At 43.5% G+C, this 19689-nt stretch overlaps 1 protein-coding gene across 1 annotated transcript in view; it reads left to right on the top strand.

Annotated features, from left to right (window-relative positions):
- Positions 1 to 9589: 9589 nt before the first annotated feature.
- The window catches only part of LOC120558632 (voltage-gated potassium channel subunit beta-2-like), a 155677-nt gene continuing 145577 nt past the window's right edge, over positions 9590 to 19689 (top strand). The window contains exon 1 of the mRNA XM_039799714.1: positions 9590 to 9729. Within this exon, the coding sequence (XP_039655648.1) occupies positions 9679 to 9729 (51 nt within the window). The 5' untranslated portion in view covers positions 9590 to 9678. The remainder of the gene's footprint in view (positions 9730 to 19689) is intronic.

Raw genomic sequence — 19689 nt, forward strand, 5'->3', positions numbered from 1 at the left:
GTTATTTTCTTGATAACAGACCATTGCTAAGTATTTATACACCGTTGCCATGCATAGCAGAGTGTTGCCATGGACGCAGTTCTGTTCACTCTGGAGGAGAGCTATCAATCAATCCGCTGAAAGAAGATTGGCGTCGGGGTCCTGATCACCCCATCGTTGTTGTATTCGCTATAACAACGCTCTACATTATCCCTTACGTACATTGAAGCGATACTGCCGTTAAAGACCCGCTGACCGCTGTCTGATTCTGTGAATGAATGCCCGCATTGCATCGTGGGACATCGGCTTTGAATGCGCCAGACACGTAAATCTTCACAATAACGTGATAGTATCACGTTCTAACAGATTTAATTTTGTGATGCCATCACAAACTGACGTGAGACTGGGTTGAAATGGTGCCATAGGAGGTTCGAGTTCTGAAGCGAAGCTTACCCCCTTGATTAATGCACCTGAAAAATATAGTCACATTGACCAAAACGGATCTAATCTTACCCTCTTTCGTCTTGCTGGACTCTGAGGTGAACTCATCACAGCTTCCGCCTAAGATGCAAGATCTGGTTGTTTCTACCTGAAGCTCCTGCTTACTGTCTCGTAATTACAGGCAGCTGGAAAACAATTAAATGAGTGTGGTATGAATAAAAAAAAACATAAGTCACAGTAAAATTAAACAAGGAATGAGAAAACAGGAAATGTTACTTACACACAATGCCGTCATTGTCAACATCATCTAAATCTGGACTTGCAGACATGCACTTTTCATGCAGTGAACGCTGCAGGACGTTGAAGGCAGTGTTAAGATGGCCATCAAAACACTATTTATGTTGGGAAATATTTTGGCAGGGCAACTGTCCAGTACTTCCATTAATGTGGGAAAGTTCTCCCGAACCATTCTCCGTGTGATGTGTACAGCATACAATACAGCATGTTCAGCATCAGCGATTTCAATACCATATAAAGCACACGGACCACTTAAAATGTTTTTTTCTCCAAAAGCAAGAGATCCAGGTGCGAAAGAGGCCGTCGCTCTCATTATTCCGTAGGTGTTGTCTTTAAACCGTCAGTTTAACTCAGTAATTTGTCTTTCAAGGATACAGTTCCACAGGGCCCCTTAAATCCTCATTGCTTTTGACAGCCAAAGTTTTTCCCGTAGTGACAACAGATTCATGAAACTTTGAAGGCAGCTTGCATTCACGAGAAGCAACCACATCCCAGTTAGCTATTTCATGCTTTTCCATCAGTTCTTCTGTCAGTCTGAGCACTTTAACAAAGTCAGCATCCGAATCATTCCAGAATGTTGCATATGTAGATTTCAGTGTTTTAATCAATGATGTGCACATAGTGTTGAGCTCTGTGGCCCCTTGGTGGCAAAATCACAAGCATGAAAACAAACTTTTTCGTTTGCACGTGTTGCAACAGCTGGTCTGCTTCTAATTTAGTTTGTCCACTGCTTTCGGAAAATCCCGCCAGAGTCTCCAGTAATATATCAAGCAACTGCAAGATCTTATGCACTGACCCTGATTTTGAGCTCCATCTGATATCACACGAATGCTCCAGCTCTATAACCTGGCGGTTGGGATCTTCATTAAACGTGAGTGCCGCTGTGCAGTAGCTGTTATTTGATTTACAGTGTAAAAGAAAGTGCTCACATGTCCGGACGATTTAGCGGCAGCGCAAAGCATATAAGTTAAGCCGATGAGAGTTGCAGTTTACATAGATGGCTTTTGAAAATGTTGCTTTTAAGATCATCTAAACACCTCCCCGAAATGACCGATGCTCCATTGAAACAGAACCCGACACAGATAGTAGGATCCAGTTTGAGAGTGGTTGAAGGATCTCCAGAATTTTCTGTGATATTCCTTACGCGGACAAATCTGCGGCCTCAACAAAGCCCACTGTCTGCTCTTTGATGACACCTCCCTGAATGAGTTGCACACACACGGCAACCAGCTCACGTTTAGCTTAATCCTTATACTCTTCCGCAAGGATGGCAAAATATTGTCCATGTACTTCAGTCTTTTGTTTTTAACGGAGCAGGATCGATGCTGCAGCCTCAAGCAGCTCATCCTGGATGTGGTGGCTCATCAATGTGGCATTTCGGGGCAGCTGTATTTAATCCATTTGAATTTCTCATACCAGCTTCTGTTGAATGAGCGGGATTTTCCACTTATGACAGTAGCTGGATATGTTTCTAGCTTTGGTTGGCGGTTCCTCTGTGGCCCATAGATCCAAAGGCATACCCGGTGTCTCTTTGGATACCGGTGCCGGTCTGTGGCGGTGAAGTGCAGCCTGCATGCTAACGTTAGCGAGAGTGGATGAATATGTGGCCGCTTCTCCCGCATTCCCAATGGCACCAAACGTCTCACAGCCATCCTGCTGCTGTGAACAGTGCAAAGTTTCCTCAGGCACGGCCTGGTCCAAAAGTATTTCATCTACGTGTTGTTTTTTTAAAGTGTGTAAAAAATTAATTGTTTAGCCATAGTTCAGTTAGGCTGCTAGCTAACAGTGCACAGAACTGCAACTTTGTCGGCACCGACGTGATGTTGCGTAAAAGCTGACTGACTGATACATGAGAAATTTCTGAATATTGTTCCTTTTTTTTAGTAGCGACTGTCCATATTTTAAATTCTAAATGTTCAAGACTAAACAATTAAATATTAACAATAAAGTATTTATTCATGCATTCATTTATATTATTATTTTCATGAATCTGATTGGGTGGGCCATGTGTCAATCTGGGTGGGCATGTGCCCATCCAGGCCCATCCATAAAGCCACCCCAGAACCTACAGCATCGGCTATTTTTTTGCCAGATTTCCTTCCTGGATTTAGCAGCAGCAAATGGTCTGCTTTTTGCCTGTATTACATGTCTTAGTTTTTCATATTTCTTTAGGATTATCGTTTGCTCTTCTTGTGTAAAATATGCGCCTCTGGTAGACTTGTCAATGTTTCAATTGGTCATATGGTACAACACCGTCAACCTGTTTTGATTGAATAAGTTGACAACCATCGTTGTGTCACAACTTATGCAAGAAGACCAGAGACCAATCGGGTTGCTTAACTGAAGACAATCATTAAAAAATATTTGAATTTAAAACAAATAAATAAAGTAAATAACAAATAACATGAAAGTGATAAATAATTAAACACAAATCAGTGTAATGGCTTCAACAACAGCCTCTTCACTGAAGCCGAAACATCACTACCGTATTTTCCGGACTTTAAGTCGCACTTTTTTTTCATAGTTTGGCTGGTCCTGCGACTTATAGTCAGGTGCGACTTATATATTAAAACTACTGACTGACCAACCAAGAGAAAGAATTACCGTCCACAGCCTACCCCTGAAAAATCGTTAACTGAAACATTAATTTAAAGACAATTGAGAAAAACTGAACACAAACAAAATGCCCCCAAAAAGAAAATCCTATTATGCAGATTACAAACTGCAGGTAGTAAAATATGCAGCCGAAAACGGTAATCGAGCAGCAGAAAGAAAGTTTGGAGTGAGTGAGAAACTTGTTAGGGACTGGCGAAAAGCAGAGGTTACTCTAACTGTAATGAAGAAAACAAAGAAAGCTAATCGCGGGCTGAAAGCAAGATGGCCAGAGCTGGAGAAACGAGTCCACAGATGGGTGTTTGAACAACGTGCTGCCAGGAGAGGCTTCTCCACGCCCTGGCAGTTGCCAAGGAGATGAATATAAATGACTTTGCAGGCAGGCTTTCTTGGTGTTACCGCTTCATGCAATGCAACCGCCTCTCCATCAGAGCACGGACAACGTTGTGTCAGAAACTGCCTGCAGACTTTCTAAGCCAAGGTTGACAGTTTCCGTGAGTTTGTTGAAAACCAGGTAACTGAACACAACGTGTCACCAGATCATATTATCAACATGAACGAGGTCCCCCTCACGTTTGACATCCCCATGGGCCGAAGTGTTGCAGAGAAAGGGCAGAAAAGTGTGAATATAGTGACAACTGGTCATGAGAAAATCACTCTTCACAGTGGTGCTGGCATGTTGTGGAGATGGATCTAAATTGCCACCGATGGTCATTTTCAAACGGAAAACCATGCCAAAAGACGAATCTCCCCCCACAGTTGTCGTGGCTGTGAATGAGAAAGGGTGGATGAATCAAGAAATGATGAACATTTGGCTTACAAAGTGCTACACTAAGCGTCCCGATGGCTTCTTTAAAACACGCAAAGCCCTGCTTGTGATGGTCAGTATGCGAGCGCACATAACGCCACAGTTCAAAGAGAAAATAAAAGCTTGCAATCCATTCCTGTCATCATTCCTGGAGGCTTAACCAAAGTACTCCAGCCACTCGACATCTCAGTGAAACGGAGCTTTAAGGCAGTCTTGCGTTGCCTGTGGGAGGAGTGGATGGTGGATGGAGAGCACAGCTTCACGGCAACAGGGAGGATGCGCCATGCAACTTTCCAGCAAGTCCTTGGATTGATCGACACAGCATGGACTTCAGTGACACTCGAAACCATCCTGTCGGGATTCAGAAAGGCTGGAATAACTGGAACTGATGCTTAGTCTGACCACAGCCCTGCAAAAGAGGAGACGGCGCTTCATCTTCCTTCGGAGTTGGCGGAGTTGTTCAGAAGGATGAAGAATTCAATGGATTGAGTGATGTGGAATGAGATCGGGAGCTTGGTGAACTTACTTACCGGTAACTTGCTTGTTGGACTCGCTGGCTTGTTATGTTAAGTTAGCCTATTCAGCCTCCCAGGTATGTTCTTTATGCTATTCTATAGCTGAATAACGGTTATGGGTGTCATTAACATACACATTCAGCCTGTTGTTCTGTGTTGTATTGTATAGTCTAATAACTGTTAATGTGTTAATTTATAATACACTTATAATAACTCTCCTTTCAAGATTAAATGTCTGTTCTTGGTCTTGGATTTTGTAAAATAAATTTCTAAATAATTGCGACTTATAGTCCAGTGCGACTTATATGTTTTTTTCCTGTTCATGACGCATTTTTTGACTTATGAGACTTATACTCCAGAGCGACTTATAGTCCAGAAAATATGGTATTTACTTCACTACAGTGACCTCATTCTGCACTTTGCCCCCTATTTGTTTGTGGACCCTCAGATTTGAGAGTAAGCATTCATATTTTAAGGAATGTGCCATAAAATGCCACAACTTGGTACATCTATGCAAAAACACTAGCAGAAAGGCACCAGTTGCTTCAAGCTTACATTTGCAGTGGCTCAATGTCTTCCTACAGTTCAAGCTTTTGGTGAATCCAGTAAATATGATGAGAGCTTTGTCGTAATCCTACTCAAGAGGGCAGCTGGCTTTGCAAAAGAAGCACTGTCTGAGATATCAGCAGTGGTCTACAAAGGGACAAAGTAGAGGGCTTGTTTTTATGACTGACAATGAACAAGGCTTGGTTTTTGGAAAAATCGTAGTTGTTGACATGCTTCAGTAAAGAAAGATTCATGTGTGTTCAGGCAGGCAGTTTGTGCGATTACTACCCTCTGCTAATATATCAAGCTTCTGTCCTTAAAGTTATCATTATGTTCTTATTAAACCATAACATATATGGATGCTAAAAACCACAACATGTAATTAAGAAGACATTACCTGAACTAGAATATGAGACACTGAGGACACTTGTTGCACACCTGAGAGACGTTATTGGTGTCAGGAGAGACAGACTTGTGTTTTTTTAAACTGATGACATTACTTTTACGTTTCTCACTCTGATACAAAACCAAAAACACATTCAAGTCTTTCAACAACAGTGAGTGCTTATTATCCATCTTATTTACAGCAGAAGGCACTTTTTTAGGACTGATTTTAGGACTGTTAATCAATAGAATTCATAAAAGACTATTTTGAAAGTCAGTTTGAATGAAAATAAATTGCATATTATATTATATATAATATTAGCAATGTATGTTGTGGTATTCTGTGACACACTGCGAATGACAGGAATCAGCATCTGCTTTCAGGGATCTGTCACGGAATTAGCGAGGCTTAGACCCAAATGCAGATAGAAGGAATTTATTTACAAAACAACAACAACCAAAAGTGTCCAAAGTTAGGCAAAAAGTTATTCTGAAAATTATCCACAAGGCAGGCAAACCAGGAAGCGAGACAACTGGAGCAGACACGGAAGACAAGCCACGACACGAAAGTACACAACAGAGAACATACAGCGAAACTAACAAACCACAATGATCCGACAAGAGACAGAGGGCCTAATTTACTAACACTAGCGCAGTTTGCGCTGCGTCTGTTTATGCGAGTTCGGTAATGCTTCACTATGCTTCCACATTTTGCGTAGTATTTATCAACCCTTACACCCATCAGGCAATCAGCGTCTTTCTCCGCCCACTATACCGTAAATTGTGCTGTAGCAAAGCGGTACTTGTGCTATGATATGGCTGAGTGCAGACTGCGATATTCCCACTGCTGATGCTATGACTGTTTGAAATGATCCTGATGCCAATATTTGTAATGTAGCGAGGAGTTTACCAACTGCTGGAATGGGATGTGAACGCTGAGTGGGAAATTCAATTTCATCTTTGATTTCTTCCAGTAACTCTAATATTGCATGGCTGCTTGATCTGTACTGTATCTGTATTGTGTTCACTGACTAAGTGTGATTCTTGTGTTAAAAATATTTTCAGCCTCACCTATGTCTTCGTCTTGCTCAAATTACTGTTGCCATTTCACCAGCGGCATATAAAGGTCTACGAGGAAACTCGACTGCGGCAGGTTTAGACCTGCTTTTAAGAGGCGGAGAATTTCCCCCGCAGAATAGAGGCGCGCTCTTACTGACAGTCTTTGTAAATACCACGGAATATATAATTAGGTGCACTTTGCACTTATCCTCCCACCTTTTAGGGTGGAACTCCCACTTTCCCAACGACCCTCCCACGAACGCATATTGAAAGCGCAACTTGTCTCTTCTTGCTCATGCGATTTTACCCAAGTGCGCCCTGTTTGTAAATAGCCCGCATCGGTTACGTCCGTCTTTGCGACCAATTAGCGCCTGGAAACAGGCGCAAACGGCTTGATAAAAAGACTAAATACACAGGGTAACAAGGTTAAACAAGGGACAGGTGATACAAGGGATCAGGAACAGGTGAAACACATCAGAGTAGGGCAGACAATCATACAGGAGGGAAAACACAAGACAGGAAGTCAAACGAGACATGACTAGGGAGAAACAGAATACTACAAAATAAAAACGTTACACTACAACAGACGCTCACAATCATGACACTTTTGTTTTATGTATGAGTTTGAGTGACCCATTGGATGGTCTGCATTGAGGGGACGTTAACCAGCTGTATGACTTCACCGCCTTTGCAGTGCTATTTTGTCTTTATTTGGCTTCTTTTATGTGTTCAATCTGGAGAATCAAGAGTCAGCATCCACTACACTGGAAATGGTACAGAGGTAAATTATTCTCTGCATAAACCACCAGCCAGTATTGTGTCAATCCAGAGTCCGATGTGACCATAGAGGGAAAAACAATGCTGTTTGTCGGTTTATGGATGTCTTCTAAGGTTCAACCCTGGGAAATGCCTTTTGAGGGAGAAACAAGCCCACTGAAAGACTGTGGGGCGATATCTGGACAGCCATAACAAATGTTTACCATTGCTTATTTACATATATGGAAAAACGGAGGGACAATGAACCCCAACAATTAAATGCACCTTAGGAATCTTCACTTCATTTACCTGCCGTAAATTGTGACTTCACATAATCAATGGAACCACCACCGGCTGAAGACTGCCAGGCCATCACTAGAACAGTGCAAGGTTGTCTGGCATAACAATTGCAACTTCACACTGCTATGGAGATGTATTTCGAGTGGATAGGCAGCCAGTTTCAAAGGAAGATCAGGGGGCAGCTGTAGAGGACATAGGGGTTGCTGCAGCAGATAGCTTATGAGCGGCAGCAGTATAGTGTCAAGTACCTGTCAATGACTGGTTTCCAACAGTTTATATTCCCTCCAACCAGTTTGAACCCAGTGATGAACAGTGGGAACACATTAATCCTTTGGGTGGAGCTAGAGACAGCTCGGGAACTTATAATTTTGAACATGTCCTCAAAGTGTTAAAATGCCCCCGTTTTTTGCCGTGTTTATTGTCCATGATGATTAATTCAATTCAATTCAATTCAATTTTATTTATAGTATCAAATCATAACATAAGTTATCTCGAGACACTTTACAGATAGAGTAGGTCTAGACCACACTCTATAATTTACAAAGCCCCAACAATTCCAACAATTCCAGTAATTCCCTCAAGAGCAAGCAGTGCGACAGTGGCGAGGAAAAACTCCCTCTTGGGAAGAAACCTCGGACAGACCCAGGCTCTTGGTAGGCGGTGTCTGACGAGCCGGTTGGGGGTGTGATGAACAGTGGCGATAGTAGTCACATTAATAATGGAACAGTGACTGGATGTAGCGGGAAGCTGCAGGGTTCAGCAGGACGCAGCATGACATTGCAGGGCATCGCTGAGCTCAGCAGGGAGTGCAGCAGGACCACGGCGACAGCTGCAACCAGGGTCTTGGTGCCAACGTTCTCCAAGGAAATACGCTGGGGGAAAAAAAAGCATAAGGACCTCGGGGGGGGAAAACTCCCCAGAAGCTAGGATTAGTAACAAGCATTTCTGGGACGGGCTGCACACAAATAGTAATAGTAATAGTAACAGTAATAGAAACAGTAATAGAAAGGGAGAGGAGAGAGCAGCTCAGTGTGTCAAAGGAAGGAAGTCCCCCGGCAGTCTAGGACTATAACAGCGTAACTATAACAGGTAACTAAGAGAGACAGGTCATAAGGAGAGGTAGCTTTTTCGGGCTTAGAACTCTCCCCCTGCCGGATCTGGCTTGGCTGGCCTGCCTCCCTCTACTTTGTTATGTATTATTAATCTAACAATTATGAAGAGAAGCAGTTGGGCCAGTTAGGTGAACACTGCAACTCCTCACTCCCAAACTATAAGATTAATGATGTGTCAAGATGTGTCATGACTTTCTGTTGCTCTGAAAGACAGGCAAGCCAACTGATCAGGGGTAAAAAAGGTAAGAAGGATGTGCAAGCAGATAAAATACAGAGAGTGTAAGAAAGGGCCCGTTTTTATTTTTGGCCTAAAGCAGTCTCAAGGGCCCGTTTCTCTGTTTAGCAGCATGTCTATTATGCATTGTGTATATGTAAATTCTTCTGCTTAATAAAAGTACAAAGTGATGGAGGAGCTTTGCCATTTATGGCAGCAAGATTGAGATTGTTAGAAATATTGGTTGGAACAATTATATTGGTTGGAAAATACGTGTACTTATTAGTAGTAGTTATTCTTTAATAACTAAACATACAAGTCTAAAAAGAAATACATCACTGATGAAACAAGCTAGATGACAGGCTTTTAGTAGGCTTTCTGCTGTTACAGACAATCACAAGCTTTTAGTGCAGATGCTAGTTTTAGTGTCAAGATAAATAATTTACTTGTATGACTATTTTCTGGCCTCTGCAGTGCAGAGAGGGTTGCTGATAGGGCTCTTTGTGTGCCGTGTGACCAAGTAGGAGGGAGTGGAAAGTCATATTAACTCCTCCACCAACTACTTTGAAAGCAATCCAGAAGCTGCTTTGCTAGGCATAAGGCTAAGTAAAAGACATACAGTACTGCTCTACCTGGCTATCACAAAGCTCTATCATGAGCAGTGTAGTCCAGAACCCCTACATCGGCCGAACGCCAACCACTCGGGTGAGTAGCTAATAGTGTTTAGGATGAATTGACTTATAATGGGATGAAAGGATTGATGTTGCATATATATGATGTCCACGTGTAAAATACTATGTGGAACCATGAAAAGGTAAAAAATCCTTGTGGTCCAAGAAGATTTGGTTCTCTAAAATGTCTTGATCTACTCTTTCTTGAGTCACAGCTGTTATTTTGTTCAGTCTCAGGGAATGTAGCTAGATGATATGTTCCATCTTCGTCATCAGCATGTAAAAAGTGTCTTAAATTATTGAGTAGTTGGGGATATGTGCTTCTGCAGGTTAGGAAAGTGGAGAGAAATTATATAAATTGTATGGTAATGCTATGGTATTGTAATGTCTTTTTTTAGAACAAGCTGGGCTATCAGGATATGCATGCTGCAGGAATATCACATGAATGCATAAACTGGTACATGATTATAAAGACAAAAGCAAAAAATATAAATGGAAATTGAATCTCACAGAAATGTTTTGAAATCACACAGAAACCAATAATGAACAAGATGTTTTTCCTCTGAAAATTTTTCTCCTAAGACTTTACAAAAAGTTCATACGATTTGATCATTCCGCAGCAGCAGGAGTATTTCAGGGTTCGGTGTCTTGCCCAGGCAGGGCAAGGGATAGAACCACCGACCTTCCGTGCTAGACAACTGCCAAAGACCTGAGCCATAGCAGCTCCTAATAATTGCTACTTGTGAATGAGTAAAAACTTGATTTAAATGTGTAAAGATTACATCAGGTTAAGATAAAACATTTGAAACAACGTAGGTTGCCCAATTGTTAGCACTGTGGCCTCACAGCAAGAAGGTACCAGGTTCGAACCCTGGTCATCCGGGGCCTTTCTGTGTGGAGTTTGCATGTTCTCCCCGTGTCTGCGTGGGTTTTCTCCGGGTGCTCCGGTTTTACCACTAAAAATATGTTCCCATCCCTCTCTACCAAGCTGTGTGGTGAGCGTCTGGCGTCGTAACCCAGGTGGGTGCTACACATTGGTGGTGTTAGAGAATAGTCCTCCCCCCCCCCGAAGCACTTTGAGTGTCTATGATAAAGAGCTCTATGAATGTAATTCATTAATTATTATTAGGTGGTGATGCTAGTTAAACAGCATGTGACATTAGCTGGCTTGAACATAGTTAAAATGCTGACAGCTAAACATTTAAGTAAACTAAATAAGTAAACCTTTTGTTCAATCCAGAGTTATTTATATATATATATATATATATAGAAATAAACAGTCATACTAAAGAAAACTAACAAACAGTCATGGCTACAAGTTTCCACTATCAAATTAGGTATATTTCCACAGCCATAAATCATAATTTTCTTCCATTTATAATGAAAACATTTATCTTACTCCTAGCTGGAAGTCATTTTTTCCATAGTGTCAATTTCTTCTATAAGGGACCGTTCGGTATTTATGGAATGGACCACCGGAGGAAAATTGGGGAGGGTCATCCAACATTTTTCAGTCCAGAGGGGGGTCACCCAACTTTTGTATTCATGAAACAGCAAAATTTCAAAGTGGCTTATTTGGTGCATATTTTTCCATGTAGTCTCGGCCCCTGCTACCAGATGGGTGTGACCCATGAGTTGCTGTGGGGCAGGGGGAGCTGCCCCCCTGCTGGCTGAAACAGATAATTGCATTGTTTAAAAAATGAGTGGAATCATGGGCTCAGTTTGGTTTGAAATGTGCTGGGGACAAAGATGCATTTGGAAGCACATTTCCAGAAGTGCTGGGTACAATGACCCATTCATTTTTTTTCTCTTTCTCGAAGGTCTTGTTTGAAAGACGCTGTCTTGTAGCTTACTAATGAATAAAAAAAGTGGTTTAATGTACGTGTCACAGATTGTACAGGAGTCAGACTGGTGGTAAGTGAAGCGTAGCTTTATTTACAGAAATCCAACAGACAACATGAGGGAGTCAATGTGTCATGTGGCAAATAGACCAGACAAAGAGTGAATGAGCCTGTGCTGCAGATAAAGGTGGTGGACTGATGACGTGGCCTGATGAGGTGCAGGTGTGAGTGATCAGTGGCCTGATGAAGTGCAGGTGTGAGTGGGAGGGGTGAGTGCTGGTGACGGTGGGACCCTGACAGTACGTAAACAATGATCAATGATTACCAAATTTCTCTCTCATATTGCTCCTCATAACCACTGAAAACTGATCAAAAAAATTACTGGTTAGATTTTTTGACAATGAAGAAGAAAACGCTAATGTGAGATAATCATTGGATTTCAGTTTAGTTATTTTGACAGGCTTAAGTGTTAATTCATTACGATTAAGATATGGCCATGATAAATTTGGTGATCATTGATTGTTGTTGAGGTACATTAAACCACGTTAAGTTTTGTCACGTTAAGCAGAATGTCCCGACATGCAGTGTTGTGAACAGAGAAGCATGCAGCCAGCGCAGCAGCAGAGTGGCTGTGTGTGTGTGTGTGTGTGTGTGTGTGTGTGTGTGTGTGTGTGTGTGTGTGTGTGTGTGCCTGCCCTGTGGTGATAGAGATTGTTGTGGATTTTTTGGCATCTGTCGCTCAAGAATGATGTGTTATCGACTTTTTTATGGAGGTTTTCAAAAAAGTGGTGGGTACAAAATTACTCATGACGAAATCTGGTAGGTACGCGTACCCACCGTCCTCATTGAAATCGACGCCTATGAGTGGAATAATTACGTCTGGCATGATCAGATATTTTATAAATATCTTAAATAACACAAAACGACTAAATGGTGGTAGGTAATACATCTGATTTCATATACTGCTTTAGTAAAAAAGATTTGGCCTTGCGTTTATTCCACTTTGTTTAAACAGCGAAGTGGAGGAAGCCTAGTGACGAGTCCATAGCAACCAGTTTGTGTATTGAATGTTACCCAGAGTGCCTTGCTGAATGGTCTCAATATTTTATTGTTTTATTTCATGTGAATGCTAGTTTACTAGAGGAGTAACTTAGTATTTGAAGTAATGCAGTAATGCAGGAAGTGTGCATTTAGTTTCCATGCTTATTGTGTTTCCACAACAACGTTAGTGAGTAAATCTACTGAAATGGCCCCCACACCATAACAGAGGAGTGGGATGCGTCAGATGAGAATGCAGAGTTTAGTCAAGTATGTCATGGCTGTAAAAAAAACAATGGTAACCTGTATATATTTGCAAAGTGCAAACCAGTACAGAAGGTATCAATAAGTTGTTGGGGGAGGGTCATTCCTTTTTTTTCAAATCGTTTTGGAGGGAGGGTCATAGAAAAACTATTAATGGCGAGGGGAGGGTCATGTCTTTTTTGGCTAAAGGTCCCCAAAGTCCTCCAGTGGCCCCTGAAATAAATAACGAACAGTCCCTAATTTCTAACCATTGTTTTATAGTTGGGGGTTCAATCTTGTGCCAGTTTCTTGTAATTGTTTTTTTACTTGTGATCAATAGTATCTTGGCTAAATATCTATCATTACCCATGATGCAATCATTTATATTTCCAATGTATATGACTTTACATTCCAGGCATTGCATATCCCAGAACATCCTTAATTGTAACATGCATGTACATTTTCCCAAAATGTGTGTAGTCTATTACATTGCCAAAAATGTGTGTGTGGTTTGCATCGGTTTCCACACATCCACCAACATACTTGTTGTGTACCTGTTTGTTTACTTTTTATTTTAGGTGTGATGAAGTATCGAGCTAAATGTTTACATCCAAACTCCCTCCATATCCCTGAATTTGTGATTAGCTGCACTGTGAAACAGCATGGACACTGCTGCTGTCAGAAAAGATACAGAGACAGGACTTAATGGGTGTTTGAGTTCAGCTCATAAGGTTGTGGTGCATTCAATGTTGTTGTAAAATACCCCTTCTGCCATCTAGTGCTTCTTCATTTTTGTCGTTTAACAGCCAATGACTGGTGAAAAAATAAATAAGTTTTCAATAAATAGTGTCCAGGTTTGCTCAGTGGGTAGATCAGGTAGACCTGTGACGATTTCCTGCATGTTTTCCCCTTTTCTCACCTAGCTGTCCTATCAAATAAAGGCGGAAAAGCCCAAAAAATCTTTAAAAAACTAAATAAATTCAATAAATGATTTAAATTGGACTTTGGCAATACACAAGCAATTCTTTAATCTTAAATTTTTTGTTATTTAAGATAAAATACTATTTCAGTTACATGTCATTTAGCTGACGCTTTCATCCAAAGCGACTTACAATTGCTACATATGTCAGAGGCCGGACGCAGATGCAGTCTACACGCCCCTTTATTGAATTGGGACACCAAGGGATGTCTCCCCACTGTAACACCACCCACCCACAGCCTCATGGAAGAGGGATACAGCAGAAGTGTACACCTTAATGGTGCTAGCAGCCCTCCCCGAGTCCAGAAGCGACTGAAGGAAGTGGAGAACAAGTTGGATGGAGCAAGTGGCTGGATCCTCCTGCCTACTGCCACACCATCCCGAACACACCCTCCACTTCTGGACATAGTTAGAACGAGTGGAGGGAGCCCTGGCATTACCTATAGTGTGCAGGACCGCCTCATCTAGCCCCTGGGAGAGGGACTAAGAAGGGGCCAAGAGCTACAAGATGGCTGGCTTCGGGTGCTATATCTGACCCTCCGCCTGAGAAAGCGTAAACCAAGCGAAGGAGCGCCGGAAACCAATGCCTCCTTGGCCATAGAGGAGCTATCAACAGCACCTTGTATGGCCTATTGAGAACCTGGGGAAGCAGGTTCGAGAGTACATCCAGACCCAGGGGACCTCCCTGACCCAGCAGGGAGAACCACATCCTGCAGTGGGTAGTCTCCGCTGATGCAAACAGTCCATAGGAGGGCTACAACTTCTGGATGGAGTCTCCACTCTCCTGGGGGAGGACCAGTCCTGGACAGGAGGTCCGCTGCCTGGGTCACAACTCCCGGAATGTAAATCGCCCTTAGCAAAGCCAGATGCCAGAAAGCCCAAAACAGGAGTTCCTGTGCAACCTGGAGGCAGCTCAGAGACCTTGTGCCTCCATGGGGATTTACGTGATACACAGTGGAGGAACTGTCTGTTCTCACCAGAATAAAAGGGAGGTGAGCTTTCAGAGAAAGGTGAACCGCCCTTAACTCCAAAACATTGATGTGTGCTGCCCCCCATCCCCCAAGGGGGTTCCCGGTCAGGCATCCGTCGTCACCACAGCCCGCCGTGAAGGAATGTTCCTGAGGGGGACTCCTTGGAGTAAAAGTGCCCGGTCCCGCCATTGACGCAGAGCTTTAAGGCATGTACGTGACACACAAAGCTTCACATGCCTGTCCCACTTTGGGTGGAGTTTGAAGGCATTCAGCCATCTCTGCAGTGCCAAGCCCTGAGAAGGCCCAAGGGAACAACAGCCACTGCAGCCGAAATCATGCCCAGCAGCCTCTGAAACTGAACCAACTCCACCTGCCTGCCCAGCTGGAATCGGTCCAGGAGGGTCAGGATGGACAGCACCCTCTGAGCAGTGAGAGATGCCGACATTGTGATGTAATTCAGGCAAAGACCCACAAAGACTGCTTGCTGCCTTGGCTCGAGGTTGCTTTTCTTCACATTCTCCGTGAAACCCAGGGACTGGACGTGTGAGACAAGTGTTGGCTGGGAGACGGAGCACAAATCAGCCAGTTGTCCAAATAAGGAAGGACTTTTATCCCTGACAGTAGAAGAGAAGACAAGGTGGCCCCTACCACCCGGGGAAACACCCTTGGTGAGAGGGACAGGCCAAATGGCAGGACCTTGAACTAGTACGCTTGTCCCTGGAAGGCAAACTGAAGGAAAGGCCAGTGGTCTGGGCAGATGGGCACGTGAAAGTACGCATCTTTCAGATCTATGGAGGTGAACCACTCTCCTTTTTCTATGGCTTCTTAGACCTGATTCGTGTTCAGCATTTGCCTTAGGTCCAAGATGGGGCGCAACCCACCATCCTTATTCGGAACGAGGAAATATGTGGAATAAAAGCCAGCTGTTCGCTGGGATCGACTTTCATGATTGCATCCTTCTGCAGAAGAATCAATCTCTCGTTAGCTGAGAATGGGTAACAAGGATGGAATCTATGAGATTCATGGTATCCCTGTCATCGGGATTGGCAGTCTTACTAAGGGCCGCCAATAAAATGGCAAGCGTATTACCAGAACAAGCCGCTCGTGTGGCTGCATTGTAGGTCCGACACACCAGACGGTCAGTCTTATCGCACTCTTTAACCGAACAGCACGTACAGTGCCTTGCGAAAGTATTCGGCCCCCTTGAACTTTTCGACCTTTTGCCACATTTCAGGCCTCAAACATAAAGATATAAAACTGTAATTTTTTGTGAAGAATCAACAACAAGTGGGACACAATCATGAAGTGGAACGAAATTTATTGGATATTTCAAACCTTTTAAACAAATAAAAAACTGAAATATTGGGCGTGCAAAATTATTCAGCCCCCTTAAGTTAATACTTTGTAGCCGCCACCTTTTGCTGCGATTACAGCTGTAAATTCGCTTGGGGTATGTCTCTATCAGTTTTGCACATCGAGAGACTGACATTTTTGCCCATTCCTCCTTGCAAAACAGCTCGGAGCTCAGTGAGGTTGGATGGAGAGCGTTTGTGAACAGCAGTTTTACGTTCTTTCCACAGATTCTCGATTGGATTCAGGTCTGGACTTTGACTTGGCCATTCTAACACCTGGATATGTTTATTTGTGAACCATTCCATTGTAGATTTTACTTTATGTTTTGGATCATTGTCTTGTTGGAAGACAAATCTCCGTCCCAGTCTCAGGTCTTTTGCAGACTCCATCAGGTTTTCTTCCAGAATGGTCCTGTATTTGGCTCCATCCATCTTACCATCAATTTTAACCATCTTCCCTGTCCCTGCTGAAGAAAAGCAGGCCCAAACCATGATGCTGCCACCACCATGTTTGACAGTGGGGATGGTGTGTTCAGGGTGATGAGCTGTGTTGGCTTTACGCGTAACATAACGCGTTTTGCATTGTTGCCAAAAAGTTCGATTTTGGTTTCATCTGACCACAGCACCTTCTTCCACATGTTTGGTGTGTCTCCCAGGTGGCTTTTGGCAAACTTTAAACGACACTTTTATGGATATCTTTAAGAAATGGCTTTCTTCTTGCCACTCTTCCATAAAGGCCAGATTTGTGCAGTATACGACTGATTGTTGTCCTATGGACAGAGTCTCCCAGCTCAGCTGTAGATCTCTGCAGTTCATCCAGAGTGATCATGGGCCTCTTGGATGCATCTCTGATCAGTCTTCTCATTGTATGAGCTGAAAGTTTAGAGGGACGGCCGGGTCTTCGTAGATTTGTAGTGGTCTGATACTCCTTCCATTTCAATATTATCGCTTGCACAGTGCTCTGCGGGATGTTTAAAGCTTGGGAAATCTTTTTGTATCCAATCCGGCTTTAAACTTCTCCCAACAGTATCTCGGACCTGCCTGGTGTGTTCCTTGTTCTTCATGATGCTCTCTGCGCTTTAAACGGACCTCTGAGACTATCACAGAGCAGGTGCATTTATACGGAGACTTGATTACACACAGCTGGATTCTATTTATCATCATTAGTCATTTAGGTCAACATTGGATCATTCAGAGATCCTCACTGAACTTCTGGAGAGAGTTTGCTGCACTGAAAGTAAAGGGGCTGAATAATTTTGCACGCCCACTTTTTCAGTTTTTTATTTGTTAAAAAAGTTTGAAATAGCCAATGAATTTCGTTCCACTTCATAATTGGGACCCACTTGTTGTTGATTCTTCACAAAAAATTACAGTTTTATATCTTTATGTTTGAGGCCTGAAATGTGGCAAAAGGTCGAAACGTTCAAGGGGGCCGAATACTTTCGCAAGGCACTGTAGTAACCGTCACACGCTCCGGAACCAGAGACGTCAATGCCGCTATTTCCCGTTCAACGGGAGGCATATCCCCCATACCAGTGCCAGGAGCATATTGTACTTTAGTCAATCTCCAGCAGCCTGCATTGAATTGAGGGGCCCCACTAGGGGCGCTCCACGCCCTTCTGAGCATCTGCAAATAATCCCCAGCCACAGGAACCAACACCGATTGCTGAGACTGGGAGATACCTGCCCACACTCCATTCACTGGAGCAGGAGGCACAGTTGGGACATCAAGACCTGCACAATTCTTGCTTCACTCATGACCTTGGAGGTAATATCCATGGGTGAGGGCTCACTGTCACCCGTGTTTGTCAAAGTGGACAGCCCACCAAACCGCAAGGAGTCAAACTGATCAGACTCAGCTGCATCCTCAGCCCGCCCACCACTCCCAAAAGGGGAGGCCAAGGCATAAAGGGAGAGGGCGTCAGGGTGATCACCATCATCCCGCTGATAGGAGGGCAACTCGTCAAGGGAGGAATCCCTCGAGGGTCCTGGGGACGCGGTTCTTGCCACAGAACGCTCAATCTTACCTAACCTATCAGAAAAACCACATATGGTAGCCAGGATCTGTGACTGAGAGTCCAGTTGTTGACACTGGTCACCCAGAACCCTTGTGGACCGAACCAGGCTATGAGAACGTTGGGGAACATGTTGTGTACCCGAGCCCCACCCCTGTCTACGTCTGCGTTTCCGGGAGCGTTTCCTAGAAACGTGTCCCACGTCATCCAGTGAAGGCTGCTCTGCCGAAGCCTGAACAGATTTCTCTGCACGTCTGGCTCTCAGGATGTGCTCCTCCACAGGCAGCTCCAGTGCAGCTGCACAGGGGTTCTTAATGTCCTCCAATAAATGTGCCACACCCAAACAAGAGGGGCATTCACAATGACCATCACAGGTATCCATGACCACCCCTGCAAAAACGGCATGAGTGTGACGCCATGCGAACGTAGTTTTTGTGAACAAAAAAAACAAACAAATATCATAGCTCAACAGCTAGGTGAGCTGGAAAAACAAGGGTAACAAATAACAAGGGTGCTCCCCAAAACTGGCCTACTACTTAAAAGTAAAGCAGAAAAGAAATGCAACACACTTCTCAACGGCAAAAAAGGGGGGGAGGAAATCAGGTACCCAAACACTGCGAACAGGGGCTAAGGGCAATACACACAGTATGTTTTAATTAACTAAGTAGGCTAGCTGCCAACTTAGCAGTGTCATTATATGAGAAACTCAAATTCCCAATGTATCTTAAAAAAACAGAGAAAGAAAAAACTCAAACAAGTCGACCTGATGCACCCACAGGGAAAATGGGGCTCACAGGTTAACAGCTTTAATTCCAACAGAAAAAAATCAGTAAGCAAAAAACACACCTCCCCCATACAATGTGCGTGAACGCACGAGGGGGGGTTAACAAACCCCACTCACTGCGGACACCGAGGGAATGAACTCAAATCAATTAAAGGTTTTTACTCCTGTAGAGAAAAAACAACCTGAACAAACAGTACAAGCACTTACACACAGCACTTACCCAAAACTGCAAGCCACAGTAACTGGCGCTAGTAAAATAAAGAAAAGGTTAAGACAAACCATGCAATGACTCTCTGTTATGAAATGCAAAAAAGGGAAAACACCACACACAATCCTCAGGGACACAAGGCACCTGCACAAAAGTGATAGATTGACAACAGCTTAGTCCCAAATGTTGCGTCTTAACTTACCTGGTCTGGGATGAGGCGAGTAAAGCAAAAAGCAAGAGGTGTGGCCACCTGGGTGCTCTTATGGACGGAGGCCAAGCCTCCTAAGGTCAGTCACATGACTGTGTTGACATAATGTCTCAAGGATAGGTTGAAGGATTGCATCATTCAAGGTAAGACCATGGTGATGGTCTGAGTGAGGTCGAAATAGATCATGGGCGCCGAAATAAAAGTAGCTGCGCTACGCTGCTATATACGCCCGGTGTGTTTGGGCTGTAATACTGTCAATTTAGAGGGGGGTTCCAACAGCCAAACGGCCCTTCCCAGCTTGGACTGCTTCACGATTTGTTAAATCTGATTGGCCTTCCCTCTGTAGTTATGATCA

Source organism: Perca fluviatilis, chromosome 5, assembly GCF_010015445.1.
Source record: "Perca fluviatilis chromosome 5, GENO_Pfluv_1.0, whole genome shotgun sequence".
In the NCBI taxonomy this organism is placed as follows: domain Eukaryota; kingdom Metazoa; phylum Chordata; class Actinopteri; order Perciformes; family Percidae; genus Perca; species Perca fluviatilis.